This window comes from Panicum hallii, chromosome 9 (genome assembly GCF_002211085.1).
Source record: "Panicum hallii strain FIL2 chromosome 9, PHallii_v3.1, whole genome shotgun sequence".
Taxonomy (NCBI): Eukaryota; Viridiplantae; Streptophyta; class Magnoliopsida; order Poales; family Poaceae; genus Panicum; species Panicum hallii.
The window spans coordinates 64,470,297-64,489,604 of record NC_038050.1 but is presented as its reverse complement, the minus strand read 5'-3'; the positions used below and the strand labels follow the sequence as shown (position 1 = coordinate 64,489,604).

Here is a 19,308-nt window from a genome sequence, read left to right as displayed (position 1 = left end):
GTAAAGTGATTGGGCACGGTGAAAGAGTGGCACCCAGCCTCTGCAATCTGAATGATGGTCGCTAGACCAGTGGGTGTAACAACTCCCCGTCAGCAGCAGCACTGACCGGAACTACATCGTACTTGACCGCCACCCTAAAGGGGAAAAAAAAGGAGGGCGCCTCCCGTCGCGCGAATCAGAACCTAATCTTCCAAACGCCAAACAACCGCACTACACCGCGCGCGCGCACTCCTGGGCTCCCGTTCCACGCGGCCACGCCTCTATATATACGGTCGCCGGCCTCCCACCTCGTCACCACGGCAGCAAACCGGCCACCAGAGCAAACCAGGCCAGTCATTGCTGGAGCGATGGCGGCGACGGCGAGGTCCGGTCTCGTGAAGCTCCTCTGCTCCTCCGCTCTTCTCCTCCTCTGCTGCTTCCTGCTCCCGGGCGCCCTCGCCGAGGAGCGCTTCTACGAGTTCGTTGTAAGTGTGGCTGCCTCTGATCATGCGCTGCAATTCGAGGCACACCACTGTGTTTGTGAAAGCTTGGCGCTCATGGCTTCCGGCCCTTGCTTTGCTTGCAGGTCCAGGAGACGCTAGTGAAGAGGCTGTGCAAGGCCCAGAAGATCATCACGGTGAACGGGCAGTTCCCGGGGCCGACGATCGAGGTATTCAACGGCGACACGGTGGCGATCAAGGCCGTGAACCTGGCGCAGTACAACGTGACCCTGCACTGGCACGGCCTCCGGCAGCTGCGCAACGGGTGGGCGGACGGCCCCGAGTTCGTGACGCAGTGCCCCATCCGCCCCGGCGGCAGCTACACGTACCGGTTCACCATCCAGGACCAGGAGGGCACGCTGTGGTGGCACGCCCACAGCTCCTGGCTCCGCGCCACCGTGCACGGCGCGCTTATCATCCACCCCAGGAGGGGCCTGCCCTACCCGTTCCCCAAGCCCCACAAGGAGTTCCCCGTCATCCTCGGTATCTTATTAACCCGTGCAGCGCGATCACATCCATCCATGGCCATGGCGTTCTGGTCTCTGACGTGAGCGTGTTCGTGCAGCGGAGTGGTGGAGGAGGGACCCCATCGCCGTGCTCCGGCAGTCCATGATCACCGGCGCGCCGCCCAACGTCTCCGACGCCTTCCTCATCAACGGCCAGCCGGGAGACTTCCTTCCCTGCTCCAGCCAAGGTACACAAATTCTAGATTTGGTTAAACCGACCAGAGCAACTTTTGGTTTGGAAAGAAGCAATCCATGCATCCATCAAGCTACGACATGCAAATAAGTTTCTGGTTGCTTTTTATATTCTGACACACGCGTGCGTCTCCAGATGTGAATCAAACAAAAAAAATGTAAAGAAGAAACATTCTAACCAATTTCAGCGTGCGTCTGATGTCACCCTCTTTGACTTGGACATTACGGTGCGTGTTTTCCCCACTAGCCTCACCAACTAATTCTCTTCGCGTGCGACGCGTCACGTCAATGCAGAGACGAGCATCATCCCGGTGGTCGCCGGCGAGACGAGCCTGCTGCGCATCATCAACGCGGCCATGAACACCGAGCTCTTCGTCAGCCTCGCCGGCCACAAGATGACCGTGGTCGCCGCGGACGCCATGTACACCAAGCCCTTCGATACCACCGTCGTGCTCCTCGGCCCCGGCCAGACCACCGACGTCCTCGTCACCGCGCACGCCGCTCCCGGACGGTACTACCTCGCCGCGCGCGCCTACGCCTCCGCCCAGGGCGTCCCCTTCGACAACACCACCGCCACCGCCATCTTCCAGTACAAGAATGCCCCTGGCTGCCCCACCACCGCCGGTGCTGGGGCGGGGGCCGGAGCCAGCATGGGCGCCAACACCTTCAGTGGCCCAGTAGGCCGGTCATCTGCTAGGGCCTCCGGCAGCCACCTCGGCCGCACCGGGCCGCAGCCGATGCTCCCGTTCCTGCCTGCGTTCAACGACACGAACACGGCGACCGCCTTCTCGAACAGCCTCCGGAGCCCGAAGCCGGTGAAGGTGCCCGGCCCGGTGACCCAGGAGGTGTTCACCACCGTGGGGTTCGGCCTCTTCAACTGCCGCCCCGGCCCCTTCTGCCAGGGCCCCAACAACACCCGGTTCGGCGCGAGCATGAACAACGTGTCGTTCCAGCTCCCCAACACCGTCTCCCTGCTGCAGGCGCACTACCACCACATCCCCGGCGTGTTCACCGACGACTTCCCGCCGTTCCCGCCGGTGTTCTTCGACTTCACCTCCCAGAACATCCCGCGCGCGCTGTGGCAGCCGGTGAAGGGCACGCGGCTGTACCGCGTCAAGTACGGCGCGGTGGTGCAGATCGTGTTCCAGGACACGGGCATCTTCGCTGCCGAGGAGCACCCGATGCACATCCACGGCTACCACTTCTACGTGCTGGCCACGGGGTTCGGCAACTACGACCCAAGGCGCGACGCCGCCAAGTTCAACCTGGTGGACCCGCCCAGCCGGAACACCATCGGCGTGCCCGTGGGCGGGTGGGCCGTGGTGCGGTTCGTGGCCGACAACCCCGGGGTGTGGCTGGTGCACTGCCACATCGACTCGCACCTCACCGGCGGGCTCGCCATGGCGCTGCTGGTGGAGGACGGCGAGTCGCAGCTCGAGGCCACCGTGGCGCCGCCGCTCGACCTGCCCATCTGCGTGCTGTAGAGGATCCATTTTTAATTTCTTGCTCGTGTACGTGATCGCGTGGTGGTACAGTGAGGCTGTGTGAGTCGTAATTGTGGTACCTGTTTGCATTGGCAATTGGGCATTGTAATTTGAATTTCCGATTTGAACTTTCAAAGAAATGGGAAAGCATCTCTATTACGGATCGAGTTCCTTGGGTTCAATTTCAGTCATGGGCTTCCTTTTGACTAAGGCCTGTAAAGTTCGTGCGCATGGGTGGGCTTCCCGATTGCTTGGGGTTAGGCCGCCTAGTAAGCTAGCTGAAATATAGCAAAATGGGCCTTCCAGTTGGCCCAACGTAAAAGCCTGTTATGTTTCCTTACAAAAAGAATTTAGTTTGGGCATGCTTGTAGCATGAACTAGTATATAGCTAGCCTAGGGCCTGAAGATCACCTAAACCAGCAAATTAATAGCGGGCCTACACTAAGTACTCTCTAAATCATCGGGCAACATAATCTGATTAACTTATGGCAAAAATAATACAAGACGAACCATTGCAGTTATTTAAAAGTGTTCCATAAAGCTCGACGCATTCAGAGAAAAAAAAGGCAGTACGTGCATCACATTTCTCACGTCCTCATTGCAACACAAAGTACGGCATTCCTTAGTGGCGAAACGCTAGTAGGCCAACAGTGTCAAAGCACACGCAACTTTCACACCGAGACTAACACTATCTCTAGCTCATCAGGTATTCTAATTGCAATCATGGAACTGGCATCCGCTTTGTCCCATGCAGGTGGAGGAAAGCCAGCCCTAAAGAGTGGAGGGCTGTCAGCTCCATGTCCCCGGCTTGTTGACCACTCGATGCAGATCCGACGGCTGTGATATGATCCTGATCCCCCGAGATGCGCCGGCGGTTTGCTGCTATCTTTGTGGTGGTGGTTGGGGGGGATCAAATTAATCTAGATTGAGTTTGTGATGCCTCATTGCTTAGTGTTAGCTTGTGTTGAGCCGCCATTTGGAGATGGAGGCCACAATCCTACCTATATGTCTATACATAGAGCCTATCAGCTATCAGCTCCCATGGAATATAATACACATGGTCATCCCTGGTTAATCCAGACACTTTAATCATAAGCTTTTTGTAATGACATGTTGGAGGATGTATGTACCTATTATTAGTCTATGATGTCAATGTCTAATGAGAGAATTCTTTATGGACACAGTCCCTGCATTGCTAGCACTATGGAGCATGCCAATTGGCTGGTTATTTGGGCATGCATGGTGATGTGTTAAAAGGGTATTCTCCTTGTTAGATTCTTCTCATGGATACCTAATAGTAACATAGCACTATGCCACAAGCATGATAGCTGAGAAACTAGGGTTTGGAGAACTCGAATATTCACCAAATGGATGTATCACAAGGTGTGATGTCATGGGATCAAACAAATGTGTGTGGACCCCCAACCTTAGGCCACTTGCGCGTACCGCGATCGAAACACGGATAGTTTTTTCACCATTGGCATAGCAAATTCAATGAACGCCTTGAGGGAGTAGTGTTCAAGTCAAAGTAACCAAAAGAGAACACCTCAAAACCAAGAAGAGTATTGGGGCGATAAGGTTGGGTCGTTCAATGGCAGCTCATCTTTTCATACGGATCGTGAGATCTCAATGTGGCCGCACACACTCCGACCTGTATGGGCGCAAGAGCTCCCTTTGAGTCCCTGTACGGACCAATGGAGGCACATCTGCATCCCTTACGTACCCCTTAATCCTGTAGAAATTTGGAGTTCTTTACACTATCTTAGTATGAACTGTAGGAGGAATTCCAAGATAACCAACATACTCTAATGATGATGGGATTGGAAGTTACTAATGTGTATATAGATCGAAGAGGAACTTGTACTGTGAATACTTTAATTTGTTCTATACATATAGTTTTCAGAATAATATACTCCAAGTTGTTTAACAGCTTCATCTTAGCTTGTATATAAAAACCAGTGCCACCCAGCAGCCATGCCAAAGAGCCAAGGGGCAGCAGGCCAGCAAGCGAGCGCTCACTCAGAGCGAGCAACCAAACCAGCTGCAGAGCCTAGCAACTCCAGGTGCAGGCAAAGAAGCCAGCATGGGCAACAGCCTGCGGTGCTGCCTGGCCTGCGTGCTCCCCTGCGGCTCCTTCGACGTGATCAGGATCGTGCACCTCAGCGGCCACATCGAGGAGTACACCCGCCCGGTCACCGCCGGCGAGGTCATCGCCGCGCACCCCAACCACGTCCTCAGCAGGCCGTGCTCCCAGGGCGGCGCGCGGCGGATCCTGATCGTCGCGCCGGACTCAGAGCTGAAGCGAGGGTGCTTTTATTTCCTGGTGCCGGCATCGTCGGTGCCGGAGAAGAAGAGGAAGCCGCCGCAGCCGCAGCCGCAGCAGAAAAAGGCACGGCCGCAGAAGACCGCGCCGAGCGCTGCTGTTGCTAACGAGGCGAAGAAGGACAATGGTGACAGGTACCTGGCGGAGGTGTTGTCGGAGGGCAAGGCCAGCCTGAAGCGCCGCCGGAGCGGCCGTTCCACGGTGTGGCGGCCACACCTTCAGAGCATCCTGGAAGAGGATGCGAGTGACTCGTGAGATCTCAAATCTCACTCTTTCAGCTCACGTAGCTGTTTCCTCCTCATCTCATGTAAATAGTCATGGTGGTTGTGCATGGTCTGCACCATGTACGGTCTGATCCTTGAGTTTTAGGTGAGAGGCAAGGCGACCCCCATTTTGCCTCTCTGATTTTGCTCCTTCTGCTAAATTTTTCGCTCTCATCGGTCCGGTTAAATTTTTGAAGTCGGTGAGAGTTACCAAATAGATTGTGAAGGAGAAACAAGGATCAATATCTGAAACTCTCGATGTAAGCTTATTGAAATGGAATCTGTGATTTGAACTTGAAAAGTTCATTACAACAATCCATGTTTTGTGTTTGTTCAGTCATGAATTGTCCAGTTACTGCATTTCCTTACATCAGGACTACTGAGGCCTTCTGGTTAAGTTCTAGGATTTTTTTTCTATAAAAAGATGAGATACAACTTTGGAGAAACCAGGTGTGTTTTTTATCTTAACCAGCTAGGTTTGAGTCATCTCCAACTCAAATTTGAGATTCAACAAAAAAACAAACAAACCCACTAGCCTATTTTTCTTCACAATGAAAAACCGCCTAGTTCCTCCTAGGTGGGGGTATCATTTTTTATTTTGCCATGTCGTGCTAGGATGAAATTCTTTATTCACCAAAAAAATCAGAAAGAAAAATTAGGTTACTAATACGTTTAGCGTCGATGATGATGTTACACGTAATATGAGATAGGATTTGTTGTCAACGATGCAGCTATAAACCCAAGTTTCAGTCAGGTCTTATACAAACTCTATGCAGGCCTCAGTTTCAGTGTAGTTTTAACGACTTTGAACGATGATTTGATGAAAGTTTTATATATCAATCACAGATCTCCATAGTTGAAGTTTCTGAAATTCATGCAGAGACACGTTTTCGTTGATGGTTTAACTTATTTTGAGGGTTTACATTTAGGGAGGGGCACACAGATGGCAATTCGAAAATGATCGAGGAATGGACGAAACTAACATAGTAGTAACTCAAAAGAAGCAGACTGTTGCGTTGTCAATTCAGAACAGAGTTGTCATAGGTAGTATCACTACTTCCAGATGAATGAAAGCTAAAAAATAAACAGCAAACTTCAGTATGTAAAAATGATTCATTTGCTCATCGACAATAATGGCACTCACCAGCAAGCTTTGCTTGGAAGTCAGTCTACAGCTACAATAGATTGCTCCTCTTCATGTAACTACAAGAAACAATCATTAACCTACAGAAGCAATGGCATCCAAAAAAATTCCAATTCTGTGTTCAGGGAGCAAAATCCAATTGGAGATCCCCACCAAAATTCTCCATCTGTGATTAAAACCTTTATCTTTGAGTTGACAGTTCAAAGACGCCTTCCGTGTGTACTAATCAGCCTAATCACCACCATTGATGCACAAGCACGCCGCTGTTCCGGAGTGAGGTGAACAGATCCAGGCACTCGCCGTACGTGTTGGAGTACTTGGGCGACCGCTCGCCGGGGCAGCACCTCTGCCACCGGTTGTAATGGCATTCGAGGAACAGCTCGTCGACGAGGCAGATCGCTCCGGTGCCGATCATCCTCGGGATGAGGTCGAACTCGGTGCCCTCCACGTCCATCTTCATCACCACGTAGTCCTGCTCGGACACCGTCCGCTTCAGCCACTCGGCGAGGTCGAACGCCGGGATGCGCCGCACCTCGCCGGAAGACACCCCGTTCATCGCGCCCGCCGCGGGCCTGATGCGGCCCATGCCACGGCCGTTCGGCTTTCTAACGTCGCTGTGACCCGTCTTGCCGGGGCCATCGTTGATCTCGAAGCTGAGCGTCTCGTTCCGTACCCAGGCGGCGTAGGGGAGCAGGGTGACGCCTTTCCTTCTGGCGTAATCGGTGTGGAACGCCGGGTCGGCCTCGATGGCGAACACCTCGAAGGTGTGGTTCTGCTTCGGGTACTGCTTCCGGAACCAGCTGCCGATGCTGGATCCGTAGTTCCGGGCGCCGATGTCGATGTACACGTACCGGCGCTTGAAGCCGATGTCGGCGAGCGCCGGCAGGTACCTGATGTTCTTGATGTTCCTCTTCAGCGTGATCCATGGCTTTGCCGGCTCTTCTTGGATCAGTGGCTCGGCCAGGTCGATGATCTCGAGCTTGTGATCGCGATTCGTGCAGTTGCCTGCGGAATTGTTGCCGTTGGAGGAGGACCTGCTGGTGGTGGAGACGTCTGCATGCTTCCGGAAGACCAGCTCCCGGAGCGTGGAGCCATCCGCGCCGTTGATCACGCGGGAGCGGAGCAATCTGAGGGATGGGAGGAGAGCCTGGAGGGACCGGAGGCTGTAGGCATCGCTGGCGCCGGACGTGAGGACCACGAGGTGGCCGTGGCCGTCCGGCTTCATGATCCGTGCCGCCTCGCTGGCGAGGTCGGCCTGGCGCTTGGTGTTGTCAAGGGCGCGCCCGGCGAAGACGAAGTCGACGGAGGAGTCCGGGAACGGGAGCCGGCGGCCGTTTCCCGCGACGGCGAGGGGCGGGGACCGCTTCCGGGCGACCGCGACGGCGCCGACCACGCCGAGCTCCCGCAGCGCCATGGCCTCCTGGGCGCCGCCGAGGCAGACCGCGACGGAGGACGCGGCGAGCATGCCGTCCGCGAGGTGCCTGCGGAGGACGGCGGCGTGGCGGTCCACCTCCCGCCGCCACTCGCGGGTGCGCCACGCGTCCGGCGACCGGGCGGCCGCCTGGGCGTGGGTCCTCCTCCTCCCGGCCACCGCGGCCCGGGCGGCGGGGTCGGCCGCGCTCCCCCCGGCGCCGACGACGGCGAATTCCACGCTCAGGAGCCAGAGCCCGAGCGCGACGACGCCGAGGAGCAGGACGGCGCGCGTGAACGTCACGCGCCTCGCCGGGTTCATGCCTCCCCCCGCGTCCTGCGCGCGAGGCAGACTCCCTGGCAATCAACCCTGGTTTCAGCTGCAGCGGGGCCGATCGCGCGAGGAGGCGGCCGATTCTGCGGGAGCGGGAGCTAGTCGCCGGCGAGGAGGGGCACGGGATTGGGAGCCTGGAGGACGGGAGGGGCGTAGGTGGAAGGGATGGGACGTGGTCTCATTTCCTTGCGGCTTCCACGGGAAATCGCAGCTTCAAGAAGCGGAACTGAAGAGAGTAGGAGAAGAGCGGTTAGCTATCCGGTAGTGGCAGGCAATTATTTCGAACCGTGCCGTTACCTGTAAAGTCTGGGCGTGGAAGCTCCATCAGCGCATGCCCATGCATCGCTTCACTTCATCTCCGGTGTTTGAATCGTACTGATAACATACACCAGGAGCTTTAAGCTCGATTAAGCACGTACTGGTAGTGATTAAACAGCTGTGATGTCAACCATGACCCGTCCGCGAGACGCACCACGAAAACCGTATCCGTCCCTGGCGGAGGAGCCATTCCGGCGACGCAGCGGTTTCTGCTGGCGGACGATGTGGGTGGTATCGCGGATGGTGATGCGTACATGCAGCCTCTGTTCGCCGGGCTGGAGCACTCTGTAACCTATTTGGACGAAGGTTGTCCATCAGATGAGTAAAGTGCAAAAAGTTGCTGTGCCTGTTTTCGCAGCTCTGCTTGTTCCGGTTTTGCTCCGTTCGTGGCTTGTTCCTTGTCGATCGACCTTATTTCTGTTGGATTGCTGAACATCATGGCAGAATATGTGATTGTGGATGTGCCTTCTAGTGAAACGGCGAAATCTTTCTCGCTTGTTGCTGTCCCGCGATCTGAAGGACACTTTTTTCAGAGAAAATCATAGCCATCTCGTCAGGAGCCTAGCAGATCAAATCGACAGGCCTAGCTTGACGCGTCCCGCGGAGTCCTGCCCCTGCTAAGGCATGGAATCACGGCGGAGCGCCGGAGCGGCAGCTCGGCAGGACGCCCCGAGTTTCGCCGACTCGACTTGATTTGCTTTCCTCGCTCGACGTCGGATGCCTGGAATCGAGTTGATGGCGTCAGTGGATCGAGGGTTGCGCGGCTGTGTGGCGGCGCGGCCTCGTCGCCTGCCATGGCGCCGCCCCGGGAGATTTACAGGTTAGCCCCTTATATTTTGCATAAAGGACCCTAGTTTGGATCGCGATCCGATATTTTTCATATAACCCCCTTTGTGTATCTGATATTAAGCAAAAAAATCCCCTCTTCGCAGGATTCCGTGCAGTGCAGGCGCGAAGTCCGGATTGCCCATCGTCCGCTCCAATCCTACCACAAGCTTTCCTTCCCTCCGGATCAAAGAATATTTCCGGCCCCTGTGACCATGCGGCAAGGTTCAGGATCAGCGATTTGCCGGATTCGATGGATCCATCTCCAACCCACCGCCAATCCGCCATCACTGGAGCCACGAGTGATGCTGCACGACAATCACCACCGCGATGGAATGGAAGCATTCAGCGAACGATTGTGACCGTTGTTGCTGTGGAAAGGATGTATGGCGGGGCAATGGCGGGCATGTGCTTGGGAGAAGGAACCAGTTCGTGGATGTGGATCATCACGATGTTTACATTGTTGCCTACTTCTACCTGTCGTTGAAATCCATTTCTGCTGAAGAAGTATGCCACAGTTGAGGGACTAAATCGGCACAGGGGATTTGGACTGGGTTGATGGCTTGATGCAATTTGCTTGAGCTCAATCTTCTTCACCGAATTCTCAACATGTCTAGATAAATGTAGCGCTGAATTGACCATCAATTTGCCACATACAAGCTGAATTACAACTAGAACCTCTTTGATGTTCTGATGGAACTGAATCTCGGTGTCAGTTTGACCACTCCACTCATTGGTTTGTGCTACCAGTGGTTATCCATGTGACCGTTTTGTGACTTTTTCTTGCGTACGTTCTCACCCCTACGCCTTTTAACAAAATTGTGTTCCCTTTTCAAAACTTTGTCATTTGGTTGCCTTGTAAGATTGATCTGCCTTGCTTGTGGTTTTGGTTCTTCTTTTTACCTCATGCCCTGTAATAGATATGTTGCTGTCCATTTCATAATCTGGAACAGCCAGAAGTTTTGGCTTTCTTGATACTGAGATTGCTCTGCACTACAAGATCTTCTCTAAGCCACAAATCAAGTTCTGCAATCCAAGTGAAATGTCTTGTTAGAAAACCAAAGATCGTTAAGTGTAACTATCTCATGAGTCATGAATCAGGAATAACACAGGAAGTGTGGTGCAAATTTACCTTCAACCATACCACCTTTCTTATTGCAGGATTACTCCTGGTATTAGGCATTGAACATTTGTAGCATCATGTCGTAAGGTGTAAATCTGAAAGTATCGAGTGATGTGGTCAGTTTAGTGTATTTCAGTCAAACCATAGCACCAGAGCTTATTAGTACCTCTCCTGGACCTCTGAAATAAATTGATGCGCTGGAAACAAAGACCTGGAAGAACCATACTATGTACAAGCACTCCATCTTCAGGTAGTTGGCCTCTTGCCTATTCCAAAATCCAGTCAATTAGTTTCTGAAACACATTATGGTGTTGTGGGTTCTCTGAAGAGTTGAAAATAAAATTAGGGCTAGATGCACGCAAAGGAAGAGGTTTCTGTAGCACACTAGGAAGATACAATCACAATACCTTTTATGGGCACTTACTGGCCTACTGGTATCCGTATCTTCCCTGTTGACATCTGGTCAAGATCTGATATGTTATTTGCAATCTGTATTGCATCTTGTGATGGCAAGTCCTGTCGATGTCTGCATCTGTCCGCAAACTCCTGATAGCATATATTGACAACTGTACTTTGAGTACTGGAAGTTTCTTTGTTTCATTTGGCATTTCATTCATTATTGGTGACGTTGCAGGGCACATATTGTTCGTTTAAAAGATAACAAATGGTTGGATTTGTCACAGATGTTTCAGACCGATGGGTTAGGTCTTGGTTCCTCAATCTCTACATTGCTGTAGTGAAATGAGGCATGCATAGCAGCCTGTTGAAGGATCACTGAGCCAATCAATAATATTGGTGCAACCATGCAACCAAGCAACCTGCCAACCTGATCAGGAAACCAGCATAAGTTGGCATGCTTAAATGGCGTGGGCAATGTAAATTTCAGAAATAATGTGACGGCGACAATTTACACAATTTACCATGCTTACCTTCTCGCAAAATGCTGAAAGTTCAGTTACTGTATCTCTAACTCAACTTATGGAACGTCCACATCACTGCTTAAACCAAATGCTGCTGCCTGTTCACAAATCATTTTGGATAGACAAGCGTTATAATATTTGGTACCATCAGGTTTTTGACATGGAAAGAATCTGAAGCACTAGCTGATGAGTCCTGACATGTTTAGGTCTTTATCTGACAAATTAGTTGATCAGTTTAGTTGCGAATTTTTGTTTCTCCTGTCATTGTCAGGACTACTGAAATGCACTGTTGAGGTCCTGGAACTGGAACTTTTGGATGCGTATGATACCATACAACTTGTATTGCAGTATATTTATTTAGCTTTGGACTTGAACTAGACGAGAACGCATGGAGTAAGGTTTTTTTTTTTGAGATACAAGCGGTGCCTAACTAGAGGGCATCGATGCATGGAGTGAGTAACAGAAGAATACAGTCTTGCGCAGAGGCGTAGCAAGGTGAGCGACGTTGGGCCAAAAACTAAATCAGTGACCCATAGATGGAATGGAATAGCATTCATGGATGTATGGGCCTACTGCTTGACCCTACTGCATTGCAGTACAGCGGGCCAAAATTTTGCTGGGCTTACCGCTGCTTATCCTAACCCCTCTCTCTCTCTCTCTCTCTCTCTCTCTCTCTCTCTCTCTCTCTCTCTCTCTCTCTCTCTCTCTCTCTCTCGTCTTCATCATTTCCCTCTCTACTCTCTACCGCGTTTGGGCCGTAGCACTAAGCTAACTAGCCGAAATCGACAAAATGGAATCTGATGATTGATGATGGCACATCGAGGCCGCCATGTGTTAGTTTGGTGTTCATTACTAGGCTAAACCGAGATCAAGACAACTCGTGACCTCGATCGATCGACGTGTTTCGGTGCTTGGATATAACAGGGACACGTCCACTTCGAAAACACGCAGCTTTCACTTGTTTAGTGTAGGAAAAAGGAAAACGACCCATTGGCACTGAAACGAAAAGCCATGGAGAAGAATCCCAACATTAGCCTTCTCCATACACAACTCCAGACGCTTCCACGTGGGATCCAAGGAAGAGGCCCCACATGTCATTCACGCTTCGGTTTGGACTACTCTTGGACCCCACTGACTCCAGGTATCGCAAGTTCGCAACGCCACGGCTCGTGGGGCAGCAGACACACTAGACAATCAACTTTCAGTTACTGACCAGTGGGCCCGGGCGCACCCAACGATGGAGATTACTGCAATTATTTGGAGCGAGCATCTGCTGATCTGCCTGCGCCATTCGCTTTGCTTCCCCGTCTGCTAATTTTCCCGGCATCACACACAAAGCACTTTAATTTTGCTTCCTTTTCTAATCTCACTAGCCGCCACCCCCGCTAACATTATTCCCCTCCCGGCTTGCTCCCCAGCTCGTCCACCACCTCGAGGCTGCGCCGCCCCCCGCCGGTACAGCAAGGGATGGCGATGGTCACGGCCGATGCCGCGGCCGCCACCGCGGCCATGGAGAAGCCGCCGGACGCCGAGAAGCCCGACTACGCCCCCTACAACGGCAACTCCACCGCGGATGGCGGCGGGGGCGCGCGCACCCGCGGCGGGGGCGGGGGCGGGGGCGGGGGCGGGGGCGGGGGCGTGGTAGATTTGGTGGTGGCGCGGTGGCGGCGGGAGGACATGCTCGACAAGAGCCCCCTCGCGCTGCACGCCGCCGCGGCCGCCTTCGCCTTCGTCGCGCTTGTGCTCGTCGCGTCCAACCAGCACGGTGACTGGATGCAGTTCGACCGCTACCAGGAGTACAAGTGCGCGGCCTGACGCTGGTTCGAGTTCCGCGTCTCTTCGATTCGGGTTTTATTTGGGGGCTTATTGCGTCCTCTGTCTCGCCCTAGGTACTTGCTCGCAATCGCGGCGCTGGCGTTCCTCTACTCGCTGGCGCAGGCGGCGCGGCACGCGCTCCGGATGCGCGGCGGCGTCGACCCCGTCGCCACGCCGTCAGGGAGGCTTCTCGATTTCGTCGGTGATCAGGCGAGTGATTGCTTTCAGCTGTTGCTCTGTAGCTATAGAGCTTGCTGTTTAGTAGTAGTTGTTTCGCTCAATAAAAAAAGCTCTGATGTTTTGGTTTCTCGATCTGGTCGAGACTCCTGCTCAGTGAAGGGAAAGGGGGAAGAATGCGAATGAAGGGGTAAAATCTGAGTGCACTTTATAAAGTGATAAAGCAAGAGTAAAGGCCCCCGTGTAGACATTCTACTTCCATGGTGAAGAAACACATCAACTCAGTAGTACTGCGTCATAGAATTCTCTCCAGCAGTTGTTCTGAACTTCTGCCCATTGGCGGCATCGGGGCTTTTAATATATGAATACTAAGACTAACTTGCTAAGAAGAGACACATCACCTTTTATTGTTGGATCGGTCAGATTGGTCTTTAGAGCATTATGATGTTCCTTTTCCAGGCACATCTTCAACTAGACAACCTAATACTCTTCTCTGGCCCTTTTTGGAAGAAACTAAGAAAAACCGGAGTGGGCTAGAAGTTCTCAATAATGATTCCAATAATGTGGGCAATCTATATACTAGTATCAGTGCATGACAGGCCAACAACAGCAATGATGGTAATGTGGTGCCCACTGCCCAGTAGGGCATTGGTATGGGGAAATTGGAGTGGTTGGACCAATTGTTCGAATGTGCTCAAAGTTTGGACTATGTTTTGGAGATACAGTACTGCATGTCAAAAATTTGTTCATGATGTTCAGTGGATTTTGCTTAAATGCATTGAAATGCTCCTGGAACAATGAACTTTGAAATGTCGGGGGACCATGTCCACCTAGCCTACCCTTAAGGATAGTCTTGGGCTTGCACTTCTTCGTTTAAGAGTATTTTATCAGGTTCTGCAATTAATATTACTAATATGACAATGTACAGTTGTAGTTCCACTTGCCTTGCTTTCTTCATAGCTTTAGGCCTCAAATTGCATAAAACAATTCTGAAACCCCTATTCCCCCTATTTTAAGCTAAGTAGTAGATTTACTGGAACTTGAATTTACTTTCCAGTGCATACTTAAATTTTGTTAGTCAAAGAAAGTTAGAATAATAAGTTTAAAGGCATGCATATGGCATTACTTGAAGTTGTTACCCACTCTTGTAGTCGTGTGGCATATTCTTAAACAGTTAAAAACTAGCTATGAGGGGTTGGTCTTTTGGTTCAAACTTGGTATTCATGCTTATTCCCTGTTAGATTCTTCGATCAGGATTCAGGAGCTTTTGTATTTCATTTCATGTCATGATTCCATTTCTAGTGTGGCAAGATAGCAAGAAAATAACATTTACCTTTTCTTTTCTTTTCTTTTCTTTTGTGGGCTCCAACGTTGTTTTTTCAAAATGTTTCTCTTCACGGGAACTGTTAGTTACCATAATCTTCTTTAGAAGCAATTGATTGCAATGTTTCATGATGGTTTTATCTAACAGAGACCTATGAATGCATTCGCAGGCAGTTGCATATTTGCTGATGTCCGCGCTTTCGGCTGCGGTCCCCATCACGAACCGCATGAGATCTGCAGTGGTCAACAACTTCACAGATGCAACCGCAGCAGCCATCAGCATGGCCTTCTTTGCATTTGTAGCTCTTGCCTTGTCAGCCGTGGTTTCTGGATACAAGCTCTCCAAACAAACGTACATGTGAATCATCGTTGTAGAAGAGTGAAACACATTACACGGTCTATTCATTATGGATTGCTCATCCGAAGAAGAGAAACATGCTTCTATAGTTCTCTTCAACTTGAAGGTCATGTATTGTGTGTGCTGAGGTGGTTGTTGTTACTTGCAGTAGCTTCCATGTGTGTACATAGAATTATACGCAGCATGCCTGAATACGATCGTTTTCCTTTCCAAGACATTGCTGTCGTGACAAGAACATTTAACTTTTCTGAACATATGCAGGAGTGGAACTGTATGCTTATTTCAGGGCTCATAATTTTCCTTGACACCTCTGAAGAGTGAAGAACAACGAAATGTTTGTTACCCTTATTGTAGCGTGTAGCTCCACTTTGTGCTGCGTGTTTTAATGTCGAAAATCTTCTTGCTAAATTTCTAATTGTCGGGTCTCATTTACAAGGTTTCTAAGCTCGCTTGCCAGCTGAAGAAAGTTACATTTTTATATGCTAATCAATATTACATAGCTTCTCGTAGCGATGCATGGGCTTATGTGCTAGTCATCACCGGCAAACAGATCTATTTTCGTAAAACTGAAACAATTTCGCGATCCAATAGTCCCGTGCGTTGATGCATCCGATAATCTTTGATACACAGCTGGAGTGCCATCCGTATCAGATTCGGAGTAATTGGCACCGAACTAGTAGTGCTCCGGTCCTCCCTGGGCGAAGACGTGTTCGGGAGGAAAGCTACAAGAGAGAAAAAACGAAAATAAATAGGAAAACACATGACCACCGATCTATATTATTACTCTTGGGTGAGAACTGAGAAAGAAAACTGGTTTTCCTTCCTTCCCTCCTCCCTCTCTGCATCTCACCAAGCCACACCGGGCAAACCCTAATCGGCCGCCGGAGATGGGGCAAGGCACTCCCGGCGGGATGGGGAAGCAGGGCGGCCTCCCGGGCGACCGCAAGCCCGGCGACGGCGGAAAGAAGGAGAAGAAGTACGAGCCCCCCGCCGCCCCATCCCGCGTCGGCCGGAGGCAGAAGCGGCAGAAGGGCTCCGAGGCGGCGGCGCGCCTCCCCGCCGTGGCGCCGCTCTCCAAGTGCCGCCTCCGCCTGCTCAAGCTCGAGCGCGTCAAGGACTACCTCCTCATGGAGGAGGAGTTCGTGGCCAGCCAGGAGCGCCTGCGCCCCAGCGAGGACAAGACGGAGGAGGATCGATCCAAGGTCGACGACCTCCGAGGCACCCCCATGAGCGTCGGCTCGCTCGAGGAGATCATCGACGAGAGCCACGCCATCGTCTCCTCGTCCGTCGGGCCCGAGTACTACGTCGGGGTAATGTCCTTCGTTGACAAGGACCAGCTCGAGCCTGGATGCGCCATACTGATGCACAACAAGGTATAACTATGAAACCTTTGCTTTGATCCGATGGATTGCATGATACGGGATTCGAATGGAGGCAGTAGTTTCATCCATATGAAGCTTTATACATGTTTCAATTAAGTGATTGGGTGCGGTATTGGTGGTGTAGTTGGATAATTGGATAGAGATGGTTGAATTTTTCATTTTCTTTTTGTGGCTAGTGGTATAAAAGTGATAGTTAATTGGCTGATCTGGTTAACCTCGTGGCTATAATGTAAGAAACATTGGGTTTATTTCTAGCATATTAACTTGTTTCATAAGTGCACAATTGTGACTTCAGCGAATTCCTAGGAAATCTATATTTGTTTAAATACGTCGCTAGTTCATCTAGGCATATATGTAGCCCTTGGACTGGAACTCTGGAAGGTAATCAACCACTTCTTTCTGGCAATAGTTATGGCTATATAACATATTTTTCCAATATGGTCTCATATGGAAACTAAATAACATAATTTATTTGGTTGCTTTCAATAGATCACCTGCATAATGTTGTGGCCTGAATAACCATTGATGAGTTGATGCGTGCTATAAAAAGAGGAATGGCACCATGTACATGATATGGCATATACTTTTGGTGTTACAAATATTTGGAAATTAATATACAATTTGGAGGATTAACGGCTGCAAACAGTATCTGGCTTTTCACGTGTGTACTCTCAAGTGTCTATGCATTTTAGTGCCCTCATAGATACATGCCTTGGTATATAGAGCAATTGTTTTTTTCTTGATCGCTTTAACAGGCACATATGCAGCTCTTCAAGTGACGTACTCAAAGTTTCTATACTTTCTTGCCTTGAATGCTTATTTCTATCTAATAACAAGCTTGACCAAATGTTTCTCTCAGGTTCTGTCTGTGGTTGGTATTTTGCAAGATGAAGTTGATCCTATGGTTTCTGTAATGAAAGTCGAGAAGGCACCTTTGGAGTCCTATGCTGATATTGGCGGCTTAGATGCTCAGATTCAAGAAATCAAAGAAGCAGTTGAACTTCCCTTAACACATCCTGAGCTATATGAGGATATTGGAATCAGGCCTCCAAAGGGAGTCATATTATATGGAGAACCTGGAACCGGGAAAACTCTACTTGCAAAGGTTTGTACTGTTTTCGTTTAGGACATTTCAAATCTTAACTTAAATGCCTTCTTGTGCCTATGTTCTCGTCCATCAGTAAAGCAGCTAACCCACTGGGTGCTTCTTGTCATATTCTTACCCCCCTGGCAAGATATTTTCAAGTTTCAGTGTGAAATTACTGCACCTCTCTTCGTACAAATGGAACCACCTAGTGATTACTTAAAAACTTTGAATGCTGCAGGCAGTTGCCAATTCTACATCAGCAACATTCTTGCGTGTTGTTGGGAGTGAGTTGATCCAAAAGTACCTTGGTGATGGTCCCAAGCTTGTAAGAGAATTGTTCAGGGTCGCTGATGATCTTTCTCCTTCGATTGTATTTATTGATGAGATTGATGCAGTTGGGACAAAGAGGTGGGTTAATGCAACATATGGAAGTTTACCATAGGGTTATTTTCTTTGCTTATGGAAAAATCATCGCTGAAGCTTCTCATGGACAAATTGATGTGAGTTGTGTTTATGACCCTGTTGTAGGTATGATGCTCATTCAGGAGGAGAGCGCGAGATTCAGAGAACCATGTTGGAGTTGTTAAATCAGCTGGATGGTTTTGATTCAAGAGGAGATGTTAAAGTTATTCTAGCAACAAATCGCATTGAAAGTCTTGACCCGGCCTTGCTTCGACCAGGTCGAATTGACAGGAAGATTGAATTCCCTTTACCAGATGTAAAGACCAGGCGGCGCATCTTCCAGGTACTTCTATGTGATGAAAGCATCTCAGTCCTATTCATTCGGTATAAAGCATGCTTTGTTCTTACCATTTTTGTTTTGTTGAGCAGATCCACACATCGAAGATGACCTTGGCTGATGACGTAAACCTAGAAGAGTTTATCATGTCGAAAGATGAGTTTTCAGGCGCTGATATCAAGGCAATTTGTACTGAAGCTGGCTTGCTTGCTTTGAGAGAGCGTCGGATGAAGGTAAGACAACATTGTAACCCACACGACCCTCTGTTTTTTTTTCCTTTTGAGCTGATTATGAGTTGTAGTACCACTGAAAAGGCATATATACTTTGGGCGCAGTTTGTTGATACCGTCACTTTGTTGTACCTACATTATTGATTTGACCAGATTTTTTTTACACCTGTAGCCGGTACTTTGTTGAGACCTGCTGGAATAGTAATAAGGGCGCACAACAAAAAGTATTCACTCTATTTGTTTTCTGTTGCATTAGGTGACGCACCCAGACTTCAAGAAAGCCAAAGAAAAGGTCATGTTCAAGAAGAAAGAAGGTGTGCCGGAGGGCCTCTACATGTGAGACTCATCATTAGCACTAGAACTGCCTTTGGAATGTAGTTGAGTAGTATCTTGGTGTGGAGAACTGGTGTTTGTAATCTGGTTAAATGGGCTGAGTGACTGAGTATGTTTGCTTACATCCTTTTTTATTGGATAATACAACACATAACAGTAATCATATACGACTACCTGGAGATATGAGGTTGCTACGATAATCAAGGTGGTCATTGAATGCTGGTTGTCATGTCAGTGTGCAGGCCTTGGACACGTATTCTCAACTGTAGACCTGTTGCTCTGTTTACAGATTGTTGCATTCTGGTTTGGTAAAAGCAAAGAAATTTGCACGGGTAGCCATTCAACTCGCGGCAGGGAAATTGTGGTCGTATGGCATCATATAATAACTGGGCTGAGGAGCAAAAGAGAGTGCAGGAGCTACAGGCACGTGAACAACTGAAACTAGTCAGAATTAGGGGCAGTTTGGGAGAGTTTCTTCTAAAACAGTTTTTTTGGCTTCACCTAGCTTTTGTTCATTTTAGTAGGGCTTATAAAACGGCGCTA

General features: G+C 50.1%; 5 protein-coding genes and 1 pseudogene across 5 annotated transcripts; 4 read left to right on the top strand and 2 right to left on the bottom strand.

Moving 5' to 3' along the window:
- The first annotated feature begins 306 nt into the window (after positions 1 to 306).
- Positions 307 to 2,828, top strand: LOC112878143 (laccase-3-like). The gene is made up of 4 exons (XM_025942562.1): positions 307 to 464; positions 566 to 962; positions 1,045 to 1,173; positions 1,472 to 2,828. The coding sequence occupies exons 1-4, from the start codon at positions 348 to 350 to the stop codon at positions 2,659 to 2,661; spliced, it is 1,833 nt and encodes a 610-aa protein (XP_025798347.1). The 5' UTR covers positions 307 to 347; the 3' UTR covers positions 2,662 to 2,828.
- Positions 2,829 to 4,655: 1,827 nt separating this feature from the next.
- On the top strand, positions 4,656 to 5,420 carry LOC112877784. Its single transcript, XM_025942150.1, has one exon. The coding sequence runs from the start codon at positions 4,745 to 4,747 to the stop codon at positions 5,237 to 5,239; it is 495 nt and encodes a 164-aa protein (XP_025797935.1). The 5' UTR covers positions 4,656 to 4,744; the 3' UTR covers positions 5,240 to 5,420.
- A 1,142-nt stretch (positions 5,421 to 6,562) lies between these two features.
- LOC112873337 lies at positions 6,563 to 8,123 on the bottom strand. Its single transcript, XM_025936316.1, has one exon. It carries the CDS (start codon positions 8,121 to 8,123, stop codon positions 6,627 to 6,629), a length of 1,497 nt encoding a protein of 498 aa, XP_025792101.1. The 3' UTR covers positions 6,563 to 6,626.
- Positions 8,124 to 10,271: 2,148 nt separating this feature from the next.
- LOC112873336 lies at positions 10,272 to 12,612 on the bottom strand (annotated as a pseudogene).
- LOC112873539 (CASP-like protein 4B1) lies at positions 12,492 to 15,303 on the top strand. Its single transcript, XM_025936530.1, has 3 exons — positions 12,492 to 13,123; positions 13,211 to 13,346; positions 14,807 to 15,303. The coding sequence occupies exons 1-3, from the start codon at positions 12,789 to 12,791 to the stop codon at positions 14,996 to 14,998; spliced, it is 663 nt and encodes a 220-aa protein (XP_025792315.1). The 5' UTR covers positions 12,492 to 12,788; the 3' UTR covers positions 14,999 to 15,303.
- Positions 15,304 to 15,766: 463 nt separating this feature from the next.
- On the top strand, positions 15,767 to 18,994 carry LOC112876696 (26S proteasome regulatory subunit 4 homolog). The gene is made up of 6 exons (XM_025940864.1): positions 15,767 to 16,367; positions 17,236 to 17,481; positions 17,702 to 17,871; positions 17,992 to 18,208; positions 18,295 to 18,435; positions 18,689 to 18,994. Exons 1-6 carry the CDS (start codon positions 15,882 to 15,884, stop codon positions 18,770 to 18,772), a joined length of 1,344 nt encoding a protein of 447 aa, XP_025796649.1. The 5' UTR covers positions 15,767 to 15,881; the 3' UTR covers positions 18,773 to 18,994.
- The last annotated feature ends 314 nt before the right edge of the window (positions 18,995 to 19,308 follow it).

What these genes read in the sequence shown, in the direction of transcription:
- LOC112878143 (XM_025942562.1), top strand. Translation starts at nt 348, where the DNA reads ATGGCGGCGACGGCGAGGTCCGGTCTCGTGAAGCTCCTCTGCTCCTCC. An exon ending in GGAGTTCCCCGTCATCCTCG is followed by an intron (nt 963 to 1,044) that starts GTATCTTATTAA and finishes GTGTTCGTGCAG; the next exon opens with CGGAGTGGTGGAGGAGGGAC. An exon ending in CCTTCCCTGCTCCAGCCAAG is followed by an intron (nt 1,174 to 1,471) that starts GTACACAAATTC and finishes ACGTCAATGCAG; the next exon opens with AGACGAGCATCATCCCGGTG.
- LOC112877784 (XM_025942150.1), top strand. Translation starts at nt 4,745, where the DNA reads ATGGGCAACAGCCTGCGGTGCTGCCTGGCCTGCGTGCTCCCCTGCGGC.
- LOC112873337 (XM_025936316.1), bottom strand. Translation starts at nt 8,123, where the DNA reads ATGAACCCGGCGAGGCGCGTGACGTTCACGCGCGCCGTCCTGCTCCTC.
- LOC112873539 (XM_025936530.1), top strand. Translation starts at nt 12,789, where the DNA reads ATGGCGATGGTCACGGCCGATGCCGCGGCCGCCACCGCGGCCATGGAG. An exon ending in GACCGCTACCAGGAGTACAA is followed by an intron (nt 13,124 to 13,210) that starts GTGCGCGGCCTG and finishes GTCTCGCCCTAG; the next exon opens with GTACTTGCTCGCAATCGCGG. An exon ending in TCGATTTCGTCGGTGATCAG is followed by an intron (nt 13,347 to 14,806) that starts GCGAGTGATTGC and finishes ATGCATTCGCAG; the next exon opens with GCAGTTGCATATTTGCTGAT.
- LOC112876696 (XM_025940864.1), top strand. Translation starts at nt 15,882, where the DNA reads ATGGGGCAAGGCACTCCCGGCGGGATGGGGAAGCAGGGCGGCCTCCCG. An exon ending in GATGCAGTTGGGACAAAGAG is followed by an intron (nt 17,872 to 17,991) that starts GTGGGTTAATGC and finishes ACCCTGTTGTAG; the next exon opens with GTATGATGCTCATTCAGGAG. An exon ending in CCAGGCGGCGCATCTTCCAG is followed by an intron (nt 18,209 to 18,294) that starts GTACTTCTATGT and finishes TTTGTTGAGCAG; the next exon opens with ATCCACACATCGAAGATGAC.